The 18133-nt window shown below is 39.9% G+C and overlaps 2 protein-coding genes across 6 annotated transcripts; one reads left to right on the top strand and one right to left on the bottom strand.

The window, feature by feature from the left end:
- Window positions 1–346: 346 nt before the first annotated feature.
- LOC106380611 (tobamovirus multiplication protein 2A-like) lies at window positions 347–2607 on the top strand. Of its 2 annotated transcripts, none has more exons than XM_013820412.3 (7): window positions 347–540; window positions 829–1138; window positions 1215–1314; window positions 1439–1519; window positions 1624–1728; window positions 1926–2135; window positions 2229–2607. In XM_013820412.3, exons 1-7 carry the CDS (start codon window positions 378–380, stop codon window positions 2334–2336), a joined length of 1077 nt encoding a protein of 358 aa, XP_013675866.2. In that variant the 5' UTR covers window positions 347–377; the 3' UTR covers window positions 2337–2607. The 2 variants fall into 2 exon arrangements, with proteins under 2 accessions (XP_013675866.2, XP_013675867.1); XM_013820413.3 differs by having other exon boundaries at window positions 374–540; window positions 821–1138.
- Window positions 2608–3790: 1183 nt separating this feature from the next.
- LOC106380610 (midasin-like) lies at window positions 3791–8644 on the bottom strand. Of its 4 annotated transcripts, none has more exons than XM_048758526.1 (14): window positions 8462–8644; window positions 8220–8376; window positions 7884–8041; window positions 7705–7799; window positions 7406–7607; window positions 7079–7312; window positions 6750–6879; window positions 6561–6663; window positions 6262–6480; window positions 5887–6165; window positions 5673–5807; window positions 5350–5547; window positions 4089–5268; window positions 3791–3987 (listed from the first exon to the last, which is right to left on the bottom strand). In XM_048758526.1, the coding sequence occupies exons 9-13, from the start codon at window positions 6394–6396 to the stop codon at window positions 4867–4869; spliced, it is 1149 nt and encodes a 382-aa protein (XP_048614483.1). In that variant the 5' UTR covers window positions 6397–6480; window positions 6561–6663; window positions 6750–6879; window positions 7079–7312; window positions 7406–7607; window positions 7705–7799; window positions 7884–8041; window positions 8220–8376; window positions 8462–8644; the 3' UTR covers window positions 3791–3987; window positions 4089–4866. The 4 variants fall into 4 exon arrangements, with proteins under 4 accessions (XP_048614483.1, XP_048614482.1, XP_013675864.1 ...); XM_048758525.1 differs by having other exon boundaries at window positions 6750–6965; XM_013820410.3 differs by having other exon boundaries at window positions 6750–6970.
- Window positions 8645–18133: the final 9489 nt, after the last annotated feature.

An 18133-nucleotide genomic window follows, 5' to 3' on the forward strand; every position in this document is an offset into this window, starting at 1 on the left:
GTTCATGATAACTACGGTAAATCCGCTAATAGTCGATGGCACGTGTCAAAAAGGATTGCATTCAGTCAACAATCATAAAACAAGTGTCAACTGCACTCCGAAGCGGGTTGAAGATATTTTAGTCCTGGTTAGATCCATTCTGAACCACGTTCTGAAGATGAACTAAAGTTGGATTTGTTTTTAGTAAAATAACAAACAGAAATTGTGTGGGACTGTACATTCAATTCCACACACAAAAAAAAAAAAGAAAAAAAACAAATTTTAATTGCCGACTGAATAATAATAAAGATTATCATCCAAAGACACGTACACCTACTTGGGCTCCTGACACTTAAAAGGCCTTATATATCTTCAAGTTGTCCAATAATAAAAATAAAATGACAGCTGGCACTAACAATGATGACATACAGCAAAAATACAAAACAAAAGAAAATTCCATTCCCTTCCCTTCGGTTTTTCTTCACCTTCCTCTCGACGACAAAGATAAAATTAAAACTATCTATTCAGACCTTTGCTCGAAGACTCAATCATTCATCCTCCGTAAGTTTCTTCCATCATCTCTCGCTTCGATCCCCTAATTCCGATTCGTTGTCCTTGTCCCGATCTGAACTAATCCGATTCGTCTATTTTTTTTGTTCTCCGGAAATGCTTCGTGGAATCATTTCTGTGATGATTAGGAAAATTTTATTTCTATATCTCTCAATTTCATATCGTTGCGATGGTTTATTCGTGTATAGTCACGACGTTGGATTTTGAATTTTTGTAATAACGTTTCTAGGGTTGCCTAAATCAACAAGTAGTTAGTTTCGATTAATTTTAGTTTTTCAGGAGAATTCTTCCAAAGGGGAGAAAAAAAAGCTGAGTCAACCATACATAAAGGAGCTGAGTCGTTAAAGAACAAAATGGCATGTAGAGGTTGTCTAGAGTGTTTGCTAAAGTTACTCAACTTTCTTCTGGCGGTTGCTGGACTTGGGATGATTGGTTATGGTATCTACTTGTTTGTCGAGTACCAGAGAGCAACCGATAACAACTCTCTTAACTTCACTGGCGACGACCAAAGTTACGTCTCTTTCGGGAGGCCCATGCTTATGTCTGTCGCTCTCTCTTCCAATGTCTTTGACAATCTCCCCAAAGCTTGGTATGTCTTGTCCTGTACTAGTTATTTTTCTGTGTCCCAAAAAACATAATCTTGGTCACGTAAAACTGAACTGCAGGTTCATCTACTTGTTCATTGGTATCGGCGTGGCTTTGTTTGTTATTTCATGCTGTGGCTGTGTTGGTACTTGTTCCAGGAACATCTGCTGCTTATCTTGTGTATCCTGGCTGACCATGCTTCTCTTAGATTTGTTTGCTCTTGTGAACCTTTTTAATTGCGCATACTACTCTCTGCTTTACAAACCGAAAGTCTCAACCTTTTAGATTCCTTAATTGAGATTAGTACTCTCTGCTTCTCATCTTGTTGATCTTGGCGGAGCTTGGAGCTGCTGCGTTTATTTTCTTCGACAACAGCTGGAGAGATGTGAGTTTCTTTCTTCTTCTTTTCTTGGGCTTTAGGTTTCATGTTGTCTCAAGTCAGGACTGTACTCAATTCTTAGCTAACCATTTTGTATATCTGTTCTCTAGGAAATTCCTTCTGACAGGACTGGAAACTTCGACACCATCTATAATTTCCTCAGAGAAAACTGGAACATTGTGAGATGGGTAGCTCTAGGAGCCGTTGTTTTCGAGGTAAGAGCAAGCAAACTTTTGATATCAATTTTAAATATTTTTTATGAATAAAACTTGTCTGCAAATCTCTCTTTAAAAGTTTAATATCCCTGTGTAAGGGCTTGTATGGTCTTTACATTGAGATACTACTCAGAATATTGTAATGGAAACATACTATCACCTCGAAAAACTCTTAATGCTGTCTTGTTTCCTCGCAGGCTTTGCTTTTCTTGCTTGCCCTTATGGTTAGGGCAGCTAATACACCAGCGGAGTATGACAGTGATGACGAGTTTATTACTCCACCAAGGCAGATCAGGCAGCCATTCATCAACCGCCAACCCGCCCCTGTTACTGGTGTCCCAGTCGCTCCTACTTTAGACCAACGCCCGAGCCGCAGTGACCCTTGGAGTGCACGTATGAGGGAGAAGGTAACATGATTAAATTGCGTAAAAGCTTTTGAAACAACAGGTGAAAAGAAACGAGATACTGAGATTCGCTGATGTGTTTTTTTGTTGAACCAGTATGGGCTTGACACATCTGAGTTCACATACAATCCCTCAGAGTCGCACCGGTTCCAGCAAATGCCAACGCAACCAAATGAAGAAAAGGGTCGATGCACCATCATGTGAGTCCATGCTAAAAGGTCTTCGAAAGAGAGAGTTCAGTCAGTTCTCTTTTCCTGTTTTCTTGTCTTCGTGTGTAGCAATCAAGAGAGTCAGTGAAACTAGAGGGTTGTTTCTAGGTTGATGATGATTGACTCTTAGCATTGGAGATCTGTCTAATCAACCTAGAAAACTCTTTTTGTTGTGTCTTTGTAGTCGTTTGTAATTTCATATTTGGTTGTTTGATTCGGTCCTATAATTCTTATTATATATAAAATTCATCTGCTTCATCATGTTATCTAAGTTTTAAGACTAAGTTTTATGAGAGTTTTCATGAATACACACACCTGAACATGTTAAAGAGAGTCGAGAAGATATACTTTTTTGGTTCTTCATTTGGTCAATAATTCGGTACGTAAACGCAGCGGTAGAGACTAGCGACAACGAAAAAACACGGAGAACAAAGAAATTAATGTAAAATATCACGGTGGTGAGAGTGGAATAGGAACAGAAGTTGCCGCTGGCGACTCAAATAATTCCGGAGTCTGACGCTCTTTTATCTGGCGTTCCACAATTTCTCTCGGTTTCTCCGCTTCTTAACGTCAAAGTGATCGCTGCGTCTTTCACAAGCAAAAGAATTTCACCATTCCTTCTGTACTTTTGATCGCTGTCGCTGCCGCAGCGTTAACGCTCCGAACAGGGCTACAATCTTCATTTGGTGAACTCCATCGAGTCCAGATTTGAACAATTTCAAATATACGAAAAAACTTTTGGATTTATGTTTAATTTAAAAAAACTAAAAGTGATACTTTGAGAACATCATGTTTAAATTTTGAAATTTCTTTAACAGAATGGTACGCATTTAAACATAGTTCGAGAATCAATATTCATGGAAATTCAAAAGTCTACCGAGTGCTCGACCTTTTTTTTTAAAAAAAGTGAAATATTATTATCAAAACATAGGTTGATTATTTCAGTATCGGTCGCCACAGCTTAAAGAAGTTTTTTGAAGTTGAAACTGATAAAATTATTTTTCGTTCTACTATTTCACAAGAAATGTTAACTAGGTTGGCTACAAGAAAAAAATGTAAAAAAAAGTTATATTTCAACAATAAATGATCTAAATATCACTGTTTTTTAAGTAGTGCTAATAGCTTTGCTTTGTTCATAATCATAACCTTGAAAAGCTTGTTACTCAAAGAAGATCAACTTTAATCATCAAGGGCCGATGACCCAAAAAGAAGCAATTAAGGGCCCAGACGAATGCATGTGGCAAAGTAGTTGTTGGGTCAAAGAAATAAAAAGAGTTGATAAAAATAGCAGGAACTAAATCAGATGATATACCAAGACAACAAACCGGTCAGATAACTTGATGTCATACATAATTTTCTTGTGCTTTATCAGTTTGTAATGATACCTTTACCAGCTCGCAATTGAAAGTGTACACACTTTAGGAGAAATAGCAATTGACGTTGTGGACATTCGCAAAAGAAGAGGGCTTTCCCCACATATATAAATAATAAAAGATAAAAACAGCATCTGTGGGTTCTCATGTGAATTAACTAACTACGGTCGTTGTATACTATAACAGTCTAGAAGCAAAGGCATCACACCCGTCGAACAAAATTTCAGCCCTCGACCTCTCTCAGTCCCGCGAGCTTTGCATCAGCTCAAACCACTGCAAATAAACACATTAAAGAAAAATACATTTCAAGTACATGACAGTGGTTTTCTATTTTCCCATACAAAAGACAGCAAGTGGACAAAGAAAATGTGTACCTGTCTCTGGACATCACCAAGTGTTCTGGGTAAGGCTTCAATATCTCTCAGCACAATGTAGTATGGGAAGGGGAATGAGGAGACCTTAATTCTTTCTTTCCACTCCTTCAATGCATCACCAACGTTCCTATAAGGATTTACCTTGGTTTGTTGAGATCGATGACTGGCTCTGAGGAAATTCCATCTTTGGTATGCTGTCCGTCAACGTCTCACCACTGGCCATGCTAGTCATCGTGAATTTCATCTCAGTGTTCCTACCCGAAGGCGGATCCATTGAATCTGTGAGTTCATCCGAAACATTAGTAGCTGCCAAATTTTCTTGTGGTGCTGTACTTCCTGCCCCCAATCCGTTAAATCCGTGAGGATTGTGTGAACCAGCGTCCACGCCGGAAATATTATCATTACAGACGTTCGGCTTCATGTCTTCTGACATGACGACTTCTTTTCCTTCTATCGGTTCCGTTTCACATTTCTGTTCAAGATCATTTCCAGGATCTTTTTGGGGTGATTCAGACACATCTTCAGCCCCAGCCTCCGTTGTTTCCTCAGCAGGCTCTTGACTCTCTTCATCATTTTCACCTTCTTCAGGATGCTTTTGATCTTCCGGACAAGGTTCTTCCTGCTCATCTTCCTTTTCAACCTCATCTGTTTTGTCAATCTGCATGGCATCATCAGTCTGTTCATTGTCCAATTCAGGAGTTGGTCCAGATGTATCTGTAAGTGCTTCATTTTGGTTCTTGATTTCATCTTCTAAATTTTCGGGTTCACCAAAATTATCCTAATCCACATTCTCATCGTTTCCTTCTTCCGGTTTGTCTGAAGTATTGGACTCCTCAGGCTCATCGGCAGTGTCAACACCATCATCATCCTTGGCTCGTAGCTCCCTTGAACTTGTGTCCTTGTCAGCAACAGATGGTCCAGATTCATTCTTCTCATTCTTATTTCCTGCCTCCTCATCTTCATCTTTGCCCCACGGCTTTTCATCAGCTTTTTCAGCATCAGAACCCGCATCTCCCAGTTTAGAGTCCAACTGCTCATCCTCGCTTTCCTCGTCCTCCTTGTCTTCTTCCGAATCTTCACTAAGACTATATTCTTTGCCCTCAAATTCTTCGGTCATCTCAATGCCTTTATTCTTATCCAGCACATTGTCCGGGGTATCTTGCTCTTTCTCTTCTTCTTCCTGCAAAGACAACACGGAAGAAAAAATCTAGATTGGTGAAAATTTTCCATGCAAAATTCGGGAATGAAAGACGATATATACCTTGCCACGCAGTTGATCTTCATCTTCTATTTGGTCACTTACATCTTTTGCTCCCACACCATCTCCCATTCCAGTACCTTTTGCAGCTTCTGATTTTTCATCTTTAGAGTCATCATCTTCATCGTTTTTGGAGATGCCAAACCCTTTTGTAAATAGATCAGCCAGAAAAGTTGCAAGGACATGGGTTATCAATGACACCTACAAAACAAAAGTTCACAAGGTACCAAAATATTCAATTTATAGGATAACGTTATAGCCCAGACGAGTATAACTATTGCTCCGAATGCCTAGGAAAGAACAGCAAAGGATTAAAAACAACATACCGTTTTACTTATCGCCAAAAACTCTTGGAGGTAAAAATCGCCAAAGTTCAATAAAAGTTCCAAAAATGCTTGAAGTTGCTTCAACTGGTCCCCAACACAAGCTGAAAGGACGCCCGATGAGTTCAATAGTTTTTCCTGAGAAAATAACAGCCTCAGTTCAATTTAGGTTTGAAGAAAAATAGTATCCCGTAGGTAAAAAAATAATCTGACTTACAATGGAACCAAATGTTTCTGACAGCAGTTTGCATAAGTTATCAAGGTTAAGGTCATTTTTTGCCTTCTTAAGCAGACCATCCCATATAGTAATATTCCCTTCCTCTTCTTGAGAAACACTTCTGTCTTTATAAGAGCAAAGCTTTCCAATCACATCCTTAACATTTTCAAATGCATTTGCTAAATTTGCTTCAAGAGCAGATTGTTCCTTGGGTTCCATTCCGGTTGATTGGTCTCCCGTTTTCAGTAAACAGTTCAGATTTTTAGCCAGCAATTTCCCCTGCGTTAAATTCATTTCTTAAATCCTACTCTAGAACCCTAAAAACAATCTATATGCTAGGCTAGAATCCACAAAGGATGAACAAAGATGGGATACCTCTTTAAAGACGGAGGCAAAATGACTAAGAAGAACGTTTATAGCATAGGTTTTCTCATTGTCTTCACAGAAAGCCGAAATTTGATTTTCAAGGTCCGTAAGCTGATTAAAGTTGTGGCATAGCAGCTTAACCATATGCTGTGTGACAAACTGATTACGACAGCTACGTGGCGTAATGATAAAACCGTTGGAATCAAGTAGAAGCCTATCCAGTGAAGCCTGATGAAAAACACATCTTCAGACCATTGCAAGAAATAACATACATTAGAGGATTGAAAAGAAGCGCGAGGATTCTGCACCTTAGAATTCAACAGTTTGACAGGAGTCCAAGTGTGTACTTCCAACGGTTCTCAGCAACGCCAATTCCTCCAGAAGCATTGCACTGAAGTTATCAATTAGTTGCTGCCATGTCACGAAAGTAACAAATTAACCAAGTGTTGTTGCAACAGAGGTTCAGTGCACATCATTCAAGTTAGAAGCTGAAATACCTTTTGTTGCCACATGCAATTGAATATAGCATGTTGATTTTGGGGAAAACTCAACAAAGACGCATCCTTTCTGTCCTCCTCCGCTGAATCTCCTAGTAATTTTGCGAAGGGTGAAACACGACGGCGAAAGCTGTTTAGAAGTTCAGCAAAACCGTAAGCAGTTTTCCTTTGCTGCCGTTGTATTTCCACAAGATGGTTGAGAAATGAGATTGAGCGCTTGACTTGTTAACATAGGAAATTTAGTGCGAGGACAATAAAAATTTGAAACAACAAGTTAAAATGGGATTCATAGAAGCTCGGGTATAAATTACAAGCTTTGGAAAGCCTACCTGCTCGGATGTAATATCTGAGTGTTTTCGTTCAATATTTAACATGAGTTGCACTGAAGCCAAGCTCTTAAAGTAAAATTCATTCGCTGCTCGCCACTCAGCCACTGAACTTTCCTTGTTTTGATCTTCGACAACCCTGGAAGTATGCATGCTACTTTTGGCATCTGTTAGCAGTAACAGATGATTTGGATCGTATGCTGGCTGGTAAAGCAACTCTTTAAAGTGATTTGACATCTAAAAAAGAAGATCATCATAGAATTAGTTAATCAGTAAGAAGATCATGTCTAGGAAGTACATAAACAGATGCAACAAACAAAAGTTTCTTACCTCTACATTTTCAAACTTGTGTTTCTGCAAACCACATTTTTCCAATGACTTGAGAAGGTAGGCAAGGCCCTCTTTTTTGCAACATCTCTATCACTGTTTCTCCATAGATCTGAACAGCTAGCTATCTTCTCACCAATCTTAGAAACTGTACTCCACAGAAATTTCCAATCACCCTGATAGACAGGGGGAGGGTACTGATGATCTGCCAAGATATTATGCAATTTTAAGAATATGCAGACTCCGCAAAAGCAAAAACAAAAATAGATCATATAGAACCCAGCAAGTGTACAAAGAAAAACCTTCACCCCTCAGTAATTCTTTAAAATGCATTTCTTGGTGGAAGCATCCTACCGACTCCTTTAATTTTTTCCTCCAAACAGCATACCAGGAAAACCTATGGCGAAGAGTTTACATAATGGAGAATTCTGTTTCTGTAAACTTCTAGTAATGTAGAAGGTCACAAGGTACACATGCATACCTGTCATTCACTTGTTCTGCATCTAACTTACTAACTAGAACGTCGACCCTCATGTTGGACGCTCCATTCATTAGATCTGGTCCTAGTAGAGGGAGAAATTGTACTCTTTCCTTTGCTAGGTTTGGCCTATCAAGCATTACAGGGCGCTGCAGCATGTCCTGCTCAAAAACAAGAAGCAATTTAAAAATCTCTTTGATAAGGCTCCACAATTTTAACTCATAGAAAACAAAAATTCTCTATATAATAACCCCTAGAAAAATGAAAAAGAAGACTCTCGCTATGGCAAGGAAGCTTTCAATCAACAGAAGCAACAACTACGCCTTAAACGTTACTTACAGTAAAATTCTGTATCAGCTTCTTGACCTTTTGCCTGGTTCTTTTAGTGGTCTCAATGAGCAGATGATTATCTGGCCTCTCCCACCGACAAAGTTTTAGATGCTCCTTTAACTCAGCTTCAACATTTTTTCTATTCAAATCTAATTGCTCCATAGCACTGATAAACAAATTTGAATTAAGAACATCTCTGGCCAAACAATCTCGAACTGATAAAAATCAAGACAGAATTATAAAAGGCTTACACTGGTAGAAACTGAATATAGAATCCAAAAATATTGTAGCAAATTTCAACCTTCCTCTTGTGTGAATCACTGTTAAAGAAAATGTATGATTTAAGGCAAAAAGACAGCCAGTACGGAAGATACAGTCATGTTAAAACTAGAAGTCAACTGTAAACAGTGGATGTGCAACCAACAGTGGCGACTGAAGGAAATAACGCTGAAACACATTTAAATCCATCAAGATTGAAACGGACGAAAAAATAAAAACTAAGTGATATATCATAGAGAAAAAAACAAAAATAGCACTAAATCAAGTTTTTGTTCCCAAACTAGCATTCAAGGTCAAAAGTCACAAAAATAGCACTTAATGTTTTATCAAAAGTCACAAACTTAGGGTTTAGAGTTTAGGGTTTAGGGTTTAGAATTTAGGGTTTAGAGTTTAGAGTTTAGGGTTTAGGGTTTAGGGTTTAGGGTTTAGAGTTGAGAAATGAGGTTTTGGGGATAATATTTCAAATTTTAAGAAATAAAAAAATTAAAATTTTCAAAAGATAAACTTAGAAATGTGCTATTTTGGTCATTTTAGTTTTTGAGTGCTATTTTTGTGATATAAACTTAGAAATGTGCTATTTTGGAGATTTGCCTTATATCATACGCAGCTAACCTTGAATATACTCCCAACGAGCGCTACCCATACTTAAATGAAGAAGGAAGCGAAGGAGAAGCTCAAGACGTCTCTTAAATTCACCAATATTTGACGTTTCAATGAACTCCATCAAACTGCGACAAAAGATCTATTAGATGACCGAATTTGCAAGAATACATATGTAAGCACCAGAATTCGTTTGGTGCACACCTTTGTGAAATAGACTCATTTTCATGTTCTAAAAGTTCAACACAATCCTTCTGGAAGAGAACTGAAAACAAAGGAAGCCACAACTGCAACGAGAAAAAAAAATGTTACCCTTAAGAGTGTTATTGTTCATGACTACAAATTTTTTTAACTAGTCCTACCTTCCTTGCGCTTAGTTCATACTGATCCTGAACCTCATCAAGCAATGTAGGCCAGCACTCAAATTCTAACTTCTGCCAAGAACTTGCGAGGGAAATAATTGGCTCCAAAAGATCTATAAGACACAAAAACAATATGACAATCGATAAACAGAGTAAATAATGGAAGAAACAAATGGTATAACTAAAGAGAGAAACGATTAAAATCCATACCAGATACGGGCAATTTACATCCCTCTTCCTGTAACTTCTGGACCTTGCAAATCAGAAATTGCAATCCTGAAAGAGCCTTTTCAAACAATGGCAAAAAGGAAAGTAATGGTTATGATGAATCACTAAAACATCAAAGTGAAGGGAAGGCGATTCCATGGGTATAAGCTACCACAACCAATTTGAGTATATATGTATACCTTTGCCAGCAGAGTCCTTGAAGGAATATCCATGAGCATTCGCAGGATATCAGAGTTTTTGAAGACCAGGATGGTCCTCATGTTCTTGCAACAGAAAATTAATTCTCAATTGAAGTGGAGTGAGAAACTTGACCATTTTCCCCAGCTCAGGACCATCAAAGTCCTATAAAAGACACTGTCAGAACCCAGGCGGAAGTAACATAAATAAGAGAACTTCTTTAGCAAACAAAAAGCTAGCAGACCTTGTAGAAGTTGTATTTACAGGCACTGTCCGTGTGAAGTGAAGGTTTTTTTGTATTCCTTGCAAAGACGAAGCAGGTGTTCTGGAACAAGTTTTGCATCCAAGCTTGATGTAAATAGACCCTTCAGCCCTGTCGGAATCAAAAGATAATCCAGTAATGTATTTAGTATAACGAATCAGCCACATTAAACAATCAACAGCGACAATGGTGTCTGATGGTCACCTTTGATCATATTGACTCCAAGTTCATAGGAATCAGTGAATGAATCCAGCCTTCTACTATCAGTAATACATCTTCCAGTCTGAATATAATATATATTGCTAGATACAACGGAATTGCGACAAGTACTTATGCAACATTTGAAGAGTTTAAATAGAAAAGCTTTTGGCAATACCTTTTCATAGAGGTCACAGAAACCAAATAACTCATTATGTGCGCTATATATATTATCTACATGCTCCTCTATCAAGTCCCAATCATCCTCCAAATTTTCGTCACCCTGGTCAGTTTGCGTCTGTGGAGAACAAAAGAAAAATCAGAAGTGATAAACAAGAGAGTTTACAAGTTCCAGTAATGCATTAGAATGAAAGGTTTACCATAAGTTTCATATCATCATTAGCCAGATACTCTTGCCATTCTGAAAAGCTCTCACTTGGGAAGTACTTGCCAAGGGCAGATATATCTACTTCCATGACACTCTCAATTTTGAAGTCACGGGAACGAAATTTGTACAGCCCAAAAAGAGCGTCAGCCCTTGTTCTTACTTGATATTTCATCTCCATCCAATTTCTCGCCAATTCAAAATATATGCTATCCAATATCTGCAGATGGAGTTCTTGGAACGTTAGATAGCAAATTTCCATATTCATATGCATATAACTGGCAAATATTTTATCTCAAAAGAAGCTTTATCCATTAGCCCAGTGTTTGCAACAAAGTGCGCAACACGAGCATGCTGATTTGAAAGTAGATATGTTTCCCTTGAAATATTCTTGTATTCATGTGTGAATATATAGTACAATGAGTCGAGAGATCTCAGGGATCTTTACAAAACTGTTATGAATATATGGGAGAATATTCAGTAGAATATCTCAACTATACATGAGGATAGTTATCGTCTAATACCCTCCCTCAGTCGTAGCGGTGGTTCAACGACGCCTAGACCGGATAGAAAACTGAGGAAGAGAGAGGATGGCAAGCCCTTCGTAAAGATGTCAGCGTACTGTATTGTTGAAGGAACATGAAGAACCCGGACCTCTCCTTTGATGACCTTTTCCCGAACAAAGTGTATGTCTATTTCAATATGTTTCGTCCGCTGGTGTTGTACAGGGTTTGAAGAAAGATAGACTGCACTTACGTTGTCGCAGTAAACGACCGTAGCTTTTGTAAGTGGCCTTCCCATTTTGAGCAAAAGATTGCGTAGCCAACACGCCTCGGCAACTGCATTAGCCACTCCTTTGTACTCAGCTTCAGCACTCGATCGTGATATTGTTGGTTGGCGCTTAGCTGACCATGATATCAAGTTGTCTCCAAGGTAAAGGCAGAAGCCAGAGGTAGACCGCCTGGTTGTGGGACACCCAGCCCAATCGGCATCTGTGTAAGCCGTAAGGGAGGAGTGTTGTTTCTTCAACAGTTGTAATCCAAGCGTCTTTGTGCCTTGTATATATCGTATAACACGTTTCATCGCTAGCCAGTGACTCTCTCTCGGATCGTGCATGAATAAGCACAGCTGTTGAACAACATATGATAAGTCTGGCCTGGTGAATGTAAGATATTGCAAAGCTCCCGCAAGGCTTCTATATTCAGTCGGGTTTGACACCGGTTTGCCGTCGTCTTCTGCAAGTTTTGACTTTAAATCAACAGGAGTGGAGCATGGTTTACACTCTGTCAAGCCGGCCCTCTGAATGATTTCCTCTGCATATTTACTTTGATTGAGGAATAGTCCTTTGGCGTTGAACATCGCTGATACGCTTAGAAAGGAATGAATGATGCCGCAGTCTGTCATTGGGAATTCGGACTTTAGAACCCGTATGATTGTATCTTTTAGACTCGTTGTTGATGCTGTTACGATGATGTCATCAACGTAGAGAATTAGATACGCCATTAGCCCATTTTTATTGTAAACGAACAAGCTTGCATCCGATCTGCTTTGCACAAAACCATTATTAGTAATGAATGTAACAAATCGAGCATTCCAAGCCCTTGGGGCCTGTTTCAATCCGTAAATAGATCGCTTGAGTTTGCAGACGTAATCAGGTTTCGTCTTGTCAACAAAACCCGGAGGCTGGAACATGTAAACCGTCTCATCCAGTGTCCCATGTAGGAAAGCATTTTGAACATCGAGTTGATTAACCTCCCAATCGTTAGCGAGTGCAACGTGTAGGACCGTTCGAATTGTAACTGGTTTCACAACAGGACTAAACGTTTCGTCAAAATCGACCCCATGCTCTTGAGACTTTCCATTCGCTACAAGCCGTGACTTATGCTTGCAAAACACTCCATCTGCATCATACTTATGTTTGTACAACCACATTGAGCGCACAATGTTAGTGTTTGGTGGTCGCGGGACAAGATCAAAAGTCTCGCTTTTAACAATAGCATCGTACTCTATAGTCATTGAAGGATTCCAATTGGGATCGTCTAGAGCACTAAGATGGCTTTTTGGTAGAGGTGAAATGGTTTGAGTTTGAAGAGAGAAAATTTGTTTTGGTTTTGAATTGCCATGCTTAGAGCGAGTAGACATAGAGTGCCGTGGTGCCTCATTTACTACAGGTGCAGTTTGAGTTGGCGCCTCGGTTGAAGGTGGGGCTGCAACCGGGATGTGGTTGGTTACAGATGGAGCTTCCAATATCTGTCGGAAGATAGAGGATGAAGAGGGCTCAATATGAAGAAAGTCATAAGCTGAAGTGTTTTGTGTTTTGGCTTCTTTGTAGGGAAAAGATGTTTCATCAAAACTCACATGTCGTGATATTATGATTTTTTTTGTAGATAGATCCATGCACCGGTATCCACTGTGATTGGTAGGATATCCCAAAAAATGCATTTTGCGGACCTAGGAGAGAGCTTATGTGTGTTTGAGTGATTGATATTAGCAAAACATAAGCACCCAAAAACTTTTAAATGAGAATAAGAGATTGGCTTTTGAAAAAGTAAAGAGAAGGGGACCTTGTTTTGAATAGCCTTTGAGGGAAGAAGGTTTAGAATGTGGACAGCCGTGTGTAGCGCTTCTACCCAGAAGGAAGATGGTAGATGAGCTTGGAAGAGGAGACTACGCACTGCATTGTTGATTGTGCGGATCATCCTCTCCGATTTTCCGTTCTGCTGAAAAGTATAAGGGCAAGAGAAACGGAAGGTAATACCCCTAGTTGCGAATAATCTGTGAAACTCAGAGTTGTTGAACTCGCCACCATTATCACATTGAAGTGATTTAATGTCTTTGCCAAACTGCGTTTTGACATAGTTAGCAAAGTGAAGGAATTTTGAATATGTTTCATGTTTATGTCGCAAGGGGTACACCCATAAGAAGTGGGTATAATGATCAAGAAATAGTACGTAGTACTTAATACCACTGAGACTGTTGACAGGCGATGTCCACAAGTCACAATGGATGATTTCGAAAGGACAGGAGACAGATGTGTTTGATTGATAAAAAGGAATCTTTGTTTGTTTTCCAAACTGACAAGAAGAACACAAGTGATTAGAATCACGTTTATTACATAATAAAACTGAAGAAGCAAATAAATGATCTAATGTTTGGTTGCTGGGGTGAGCCAGCCTTTGATGCCAAACGTTAGACGAAGCTGCAAAGAAAGAAGAATGTTGCTCAGTCGTATTATTTGATGATGGAAGAATAGGATAGAGATCTCCTGTGCTGTCACTGCAGAGAATCATATTCTTGGTTTGAAGATCCTTCACAGAAAAACCAAAAGGGTCAAATTCAACAGAACATGAGTTATCCTTAGTAAAGCGACGAACAGATATGAGATTTTTTATAATAGAGGGGGTAACCAGAACAGAATTCAGTGAGAGTGGTCGACTTTTAGTGAGAAAAGAACGTGAGCCAGAGAAGGTAACCGGAATCCTTCCTCCGTTAGCAACGGTGACTGTTTTTCCGATGTTATTTTTAAAAACAGAGTGAAGATTACCTGCCGAGTTTGAGAGATGCGCGGTAGCTCCTGAATCCATGTACCACTGATTATCTGAAGGATCGAAGAGCGTCATTGTGTTGTAGGCGGAAGCGAAGTCCGCTGTAGGCGCATTCTTCTGATCTGCAGCGTTGACAGGAGTATGTTGTGGTTGTGGTCGTGGACCTAGCAGACCTGGTTGAGCGTAGGCAGGTTGTGGGAACTGAGTCCAAGGATTGAACTGCTGTGAGTTCCACATAGGATAGCCGTTGTTCCAGTATGGAACACCCCATTGATTGAATTGAGCGCGAGGATGGGTTGAGTTATTTCTTCCACGACCTCGTGAGCCACCTCTGCCTCTATTTCCTCTGTTCTTGCCAAAGTGGTGAGGTTGCTGCTGCGATGATCGGTCGTTTGGTGTGACCGCAACGTTGAGCGCCTTTGTTGATGATGAGGAGTTATCAACAACCTTCTTTCCTTTCCCTAATCGATCTTCCTCAAGGATCAACATTGAACGAGCCTCATCAAAGGTTGGAAAGGGAGTGCGATGAATTATGACGTTTATTATGTTGTCATATTTGGTATTTAGCCCATTCAGCAAGTAAGTCACCAACGCTCTCTCCGTGACTGGCGCGTCGACGTTGGCTAAGTTGTCAGCAATGGATTTTAGTTCCTGGCAGTAGGCGTGAATAGAGAGATCACCAATTTCTTGAGATCGAAGTTTGTGGTCAAGTTGGATCGCACGGGCTTCTTTGTTGTTGCGGAAGAAATTTTCGAATCCAAATCTCCCGCGATGTACCGCCGGTTTTGAAGGTACTGCAAAACAAATTCTTAGAGAGTGTGCCGTAGAGCCACAATTTCACCAAACCATCTTTTTTTCTCCACGCAACATCATTGTCATCGACTGGGACGAGAGTGCCATCTAAGTGTCCGGAAACATCAAAACTCTGACAGTGTGTCATGAATAGTTCTCTCCAAGCATCATAATTGCCATCATCAATATCCAAGAGGAAAGGGATATGTGACTTGATGTTGGTGACGCCGTAGGCGCGTTCGTGGGGAGCGAGAATAGGTTGCTCTGCCATGGAGGGAACTTTTTTCTTTTTTTTGGAAGAGAAGAGAAAGAAGAAGGAGAAGAGTTAAGAACGCAGGGAAGAAGCGTTAAAAGGTTCAGAAACGTGAACCCTCTGATACCATGAAAGTATATATGTTTCCCTTGAAATATTCTTGTATTCATGTGTGAATATATAGTACAATGAGTCGAGAGATCTCAGGGATCTTTACAAAACTGTTATGAATATATGGGAGAATATTCAGTAGAATATCTCAACTATACATGAGGATAGTTATCGTCTAATATGATTTTTATATAGTGCAGTCTTGAGTTGCAACTCGGAGATCTACAGTAATCAAGTGGAAGGTAATTATACATAAGCAACTTCAAAAGTCTGATAATCCTTTTCATTATGTTAAAGAAAATCATAATATAATTCAAGAAATCATAAGAAACTTACTTTTCTCGTATAGTCTGCACTTGAAACAGAAATCAGTTTGTGCAGGAAGCCAACATCCAAACCTAACGACTTAGCACGGTAATCTGCATCATGAGAAAGGTGCAGCGGTGGCAAGCTCTCAATGTAGGTAGCTGAAGCGAAGGAAGAGCTCCTTGGAAATCTCATTAAGGCATAGATTGTCTCCTGCAAGGATCATAACTCATTATTATTTTGTACCAACATTTGTGATAAACAAAAGGTTAATTAAGTACCATGAGTGAGTCGACCGTGTCTATGTCAAATCTGCTGAGAATTTTTCCCAAGAGAGCACCTGAGACAAAGAGTGATAAACCCATTTTCATCTCGTATACCGAAACTTGTATTGGCTGAGTTATATCAACATATTCGGAATAGTCACTGGACAACCGATCAATAAACGATGTTGCCGTCTCCTGCCAGTTGAAAACTTGCTCAATAACCTGGTTCCAGTCAACCTTGTCAATATCCTTAATCAGACTTATCGGACGTGTGAGAAATCCGGCGAACTCATCCAGCGCTCTTCTCAAATTCTGGTACTTATTAGGATCAGAGCGAAAAATAACCTGTTTCAGAAGGAAAACAAAAGAAACAACAAGTGAACAGTGGGAGGTGGGATAGGTATAATCACGAAGCAAATAGGGGGAAGCTGCAGTGGCTGTTTCATACCTTTCGTTGCAACCTTTTGCGCTCAGTATTGAGCTTAGATAATGTACATTCAGTTCTTTCGTCATCTCCAGTGTAAAGCAATCCAGACAGATACTCACATTCTTCCCGGACCTGTTCACGATTGACATAGGTCAATAAAAACAATCAGAGACAGTATGCAATTGCTGTTGTGAACCTAAATAATGCAAAGAGCAACCACCTCTTTGTTAAGCTTCAGCGATGAAATCTTTTCTTCTAGTTCTGCCAGCTTACAAGTGATCTTCATGGCAGGATCTATAACATCCAAGCTATTCAAAAGATTGAAGCGCAATCCTCCAAGATAAATCCATGCCAGACCAAGATTGGAGTAGAATTCTACAAACGTTGGGAAAACTGTAAGAACCATTCACACGTCGAGGACGGTTTACCTTGCAGAGACTAAAATTGTTGCAGCTTATATATAAACTATATACGATACCATTTGATGAGCACTCAGAATAAAGATGTTTCGCTAATGGTTCGACAAATGAGTGAGAAAAAGATTTCAATTTCTGATGGCTTGATGAGCTGATAAGTGAAATGAGAGACTTAATGCCATCCATCTGCATAAACGAGAAGAGATGCATAAACTTGGAGCTGTAGCTTTTCTCCACAAAGATTCTAAACTGTAGCTTTTCTTGTTTAAGGTGAGATTGGTCTCGGATAGAGTAAACAATACTAAAAATGGGACGAACAGAGGCGTTTATTAGATTTCGAGATGAGGTTACAAAGGTGGAGAAAGTAAAAGAGCCGGAGCTCGTGAGAGCTTAAACCGGAAAAATACAAACAGCAGAGAGATGATTGTACGGACAATAAATCATAATCTCGCCGCCGAGTTTGTGTAGCTAAGTGTCGATATCTTTCTCCTTTGCTTTCCTCTCCTTTTATAGTCTGTTCGATCGTCTTAACCTAATCTCCTTTTAGTTGATTGGGCATTGTCGGCCTTTCGGGCCTGATTAGGGGAATGCTCGCCCTGAGCTGTTTAGTCGATCGATCGTGCTCTGTTTGCTCTCCACTTCGACTAAAAGCATTCCTTGGTTAAGTCGAAGCCTTGAGCATCGGCTTCCGAGCTGATGGCAATCCGGCTTACTGGATTGGGCCTTTTGTTTGATGGGCTTTGTGGATGGGTTAAATCCATCCCCAACAATAAGTCCCCCCCCAGTTCATTGATGGTCGAGTGGTCGATCTTCAATGAATTTGGTGTCTTTAGTTCGGAGGATAAAAGGCTCAATCCGGGCAAACGACTGGATCTACTTGAGAGATCAAAACGCCAGATCGATGCTTCTTAACCGAGAAAATGAACCAGCGCATCTGTCGATCACGCGTTGTGATCGTGGAATAAATGCTGGTCGGTCGAGAAAATGGACCGACACGTCTGTCGATCACGCGCCAATTGGGTTTAGTCCCATTTAGGCCTCATTAGGCGTAATGATTACGCCTTGATCCCAGCGCTCACCCTCCTCTATAAATAATGCGCCCCTCCTCGCTCCTCTTCACTTTTCTCTGCAGCGTCAAGGTACTTTCTCTCTCTACCCTCTTTCTCTCTCTTAATCTTTGTTTAGAACTTCGATTATCGAGATGTCGTCTTCCCAAAAGTTAATTTGGGAGCAAAAGGGGAAAGAGGTAGCGCTTAGTCGGGGTTCCTCCAAGGATTCGTAGGGTATTCGTCACGAGGCGATGATGGATACTGGGA

The sequence above is a fragment of the Brassica napus genome, chromosome C5 (assembly GCF_020379485.1).
Source record: "Brassica napus cultivar Da-Ae chromosome C5, Da-Ae, whole genome shotgun sequence".
Classification (NCBI taxonomy): Eukaryota; Viridiplantae; Streptophyta; class Magnoliopsida; order Brassicales; family Brassicaceae; genus Brassica; species Brassica napus.

What these genes read in the sequence shown, in the direction of transcription:
- LOC106380610 (XM_022707297.2), bottom strand. Translation starts at nt 6,396, where the DNA reads ATGGTTAAGCTGCTATGCCACAACTTTAATCAGCTTACGGACCTTGAA. An exon ending in TTTTGGCGATAAGTAAAACG is followed by an intron (nt 5,548 to 5,672) that starts GTATGTTGTTTT and finishes TTTGTTTTGTAG; the next exon opens with GTGTCATTGATAACCCATGT. An exon ending in AAGATCAACTGCGTGGCAAG is followed by an intron (nt 5,269 to 5,349) that starts GTATATATCGTC and finishes TTGTCTTTGCAG; the next exon opens with GAAGAAGAAGAGAAAGAGCA.
- LOC106380611 (XM_013820412.3), top strand. Translation starts at nt 378, where the DNA reads ATGACAGCTGGCACTAACAATGATGACATACAGCAAAAATACAAAACA. An exon ending in GACAATCTCCCCAAAGCTTG is followed by an intron (nt 1,139 to 1,214) that starts GTATGTCTTGTC and finishes ACTGAACTGCAG; the next exon opens with GTTCATCTACTTGTTCATTG. An exon ending in TCGACAACAGCTGGAGAGAT is followed by an intron (nt 1,520 to 1,623) that starts GTGAGTTTCTTT and finishes TCTGTTCTCTAG; the next exon opens with GAAATTCCTTCTGACAGGAC.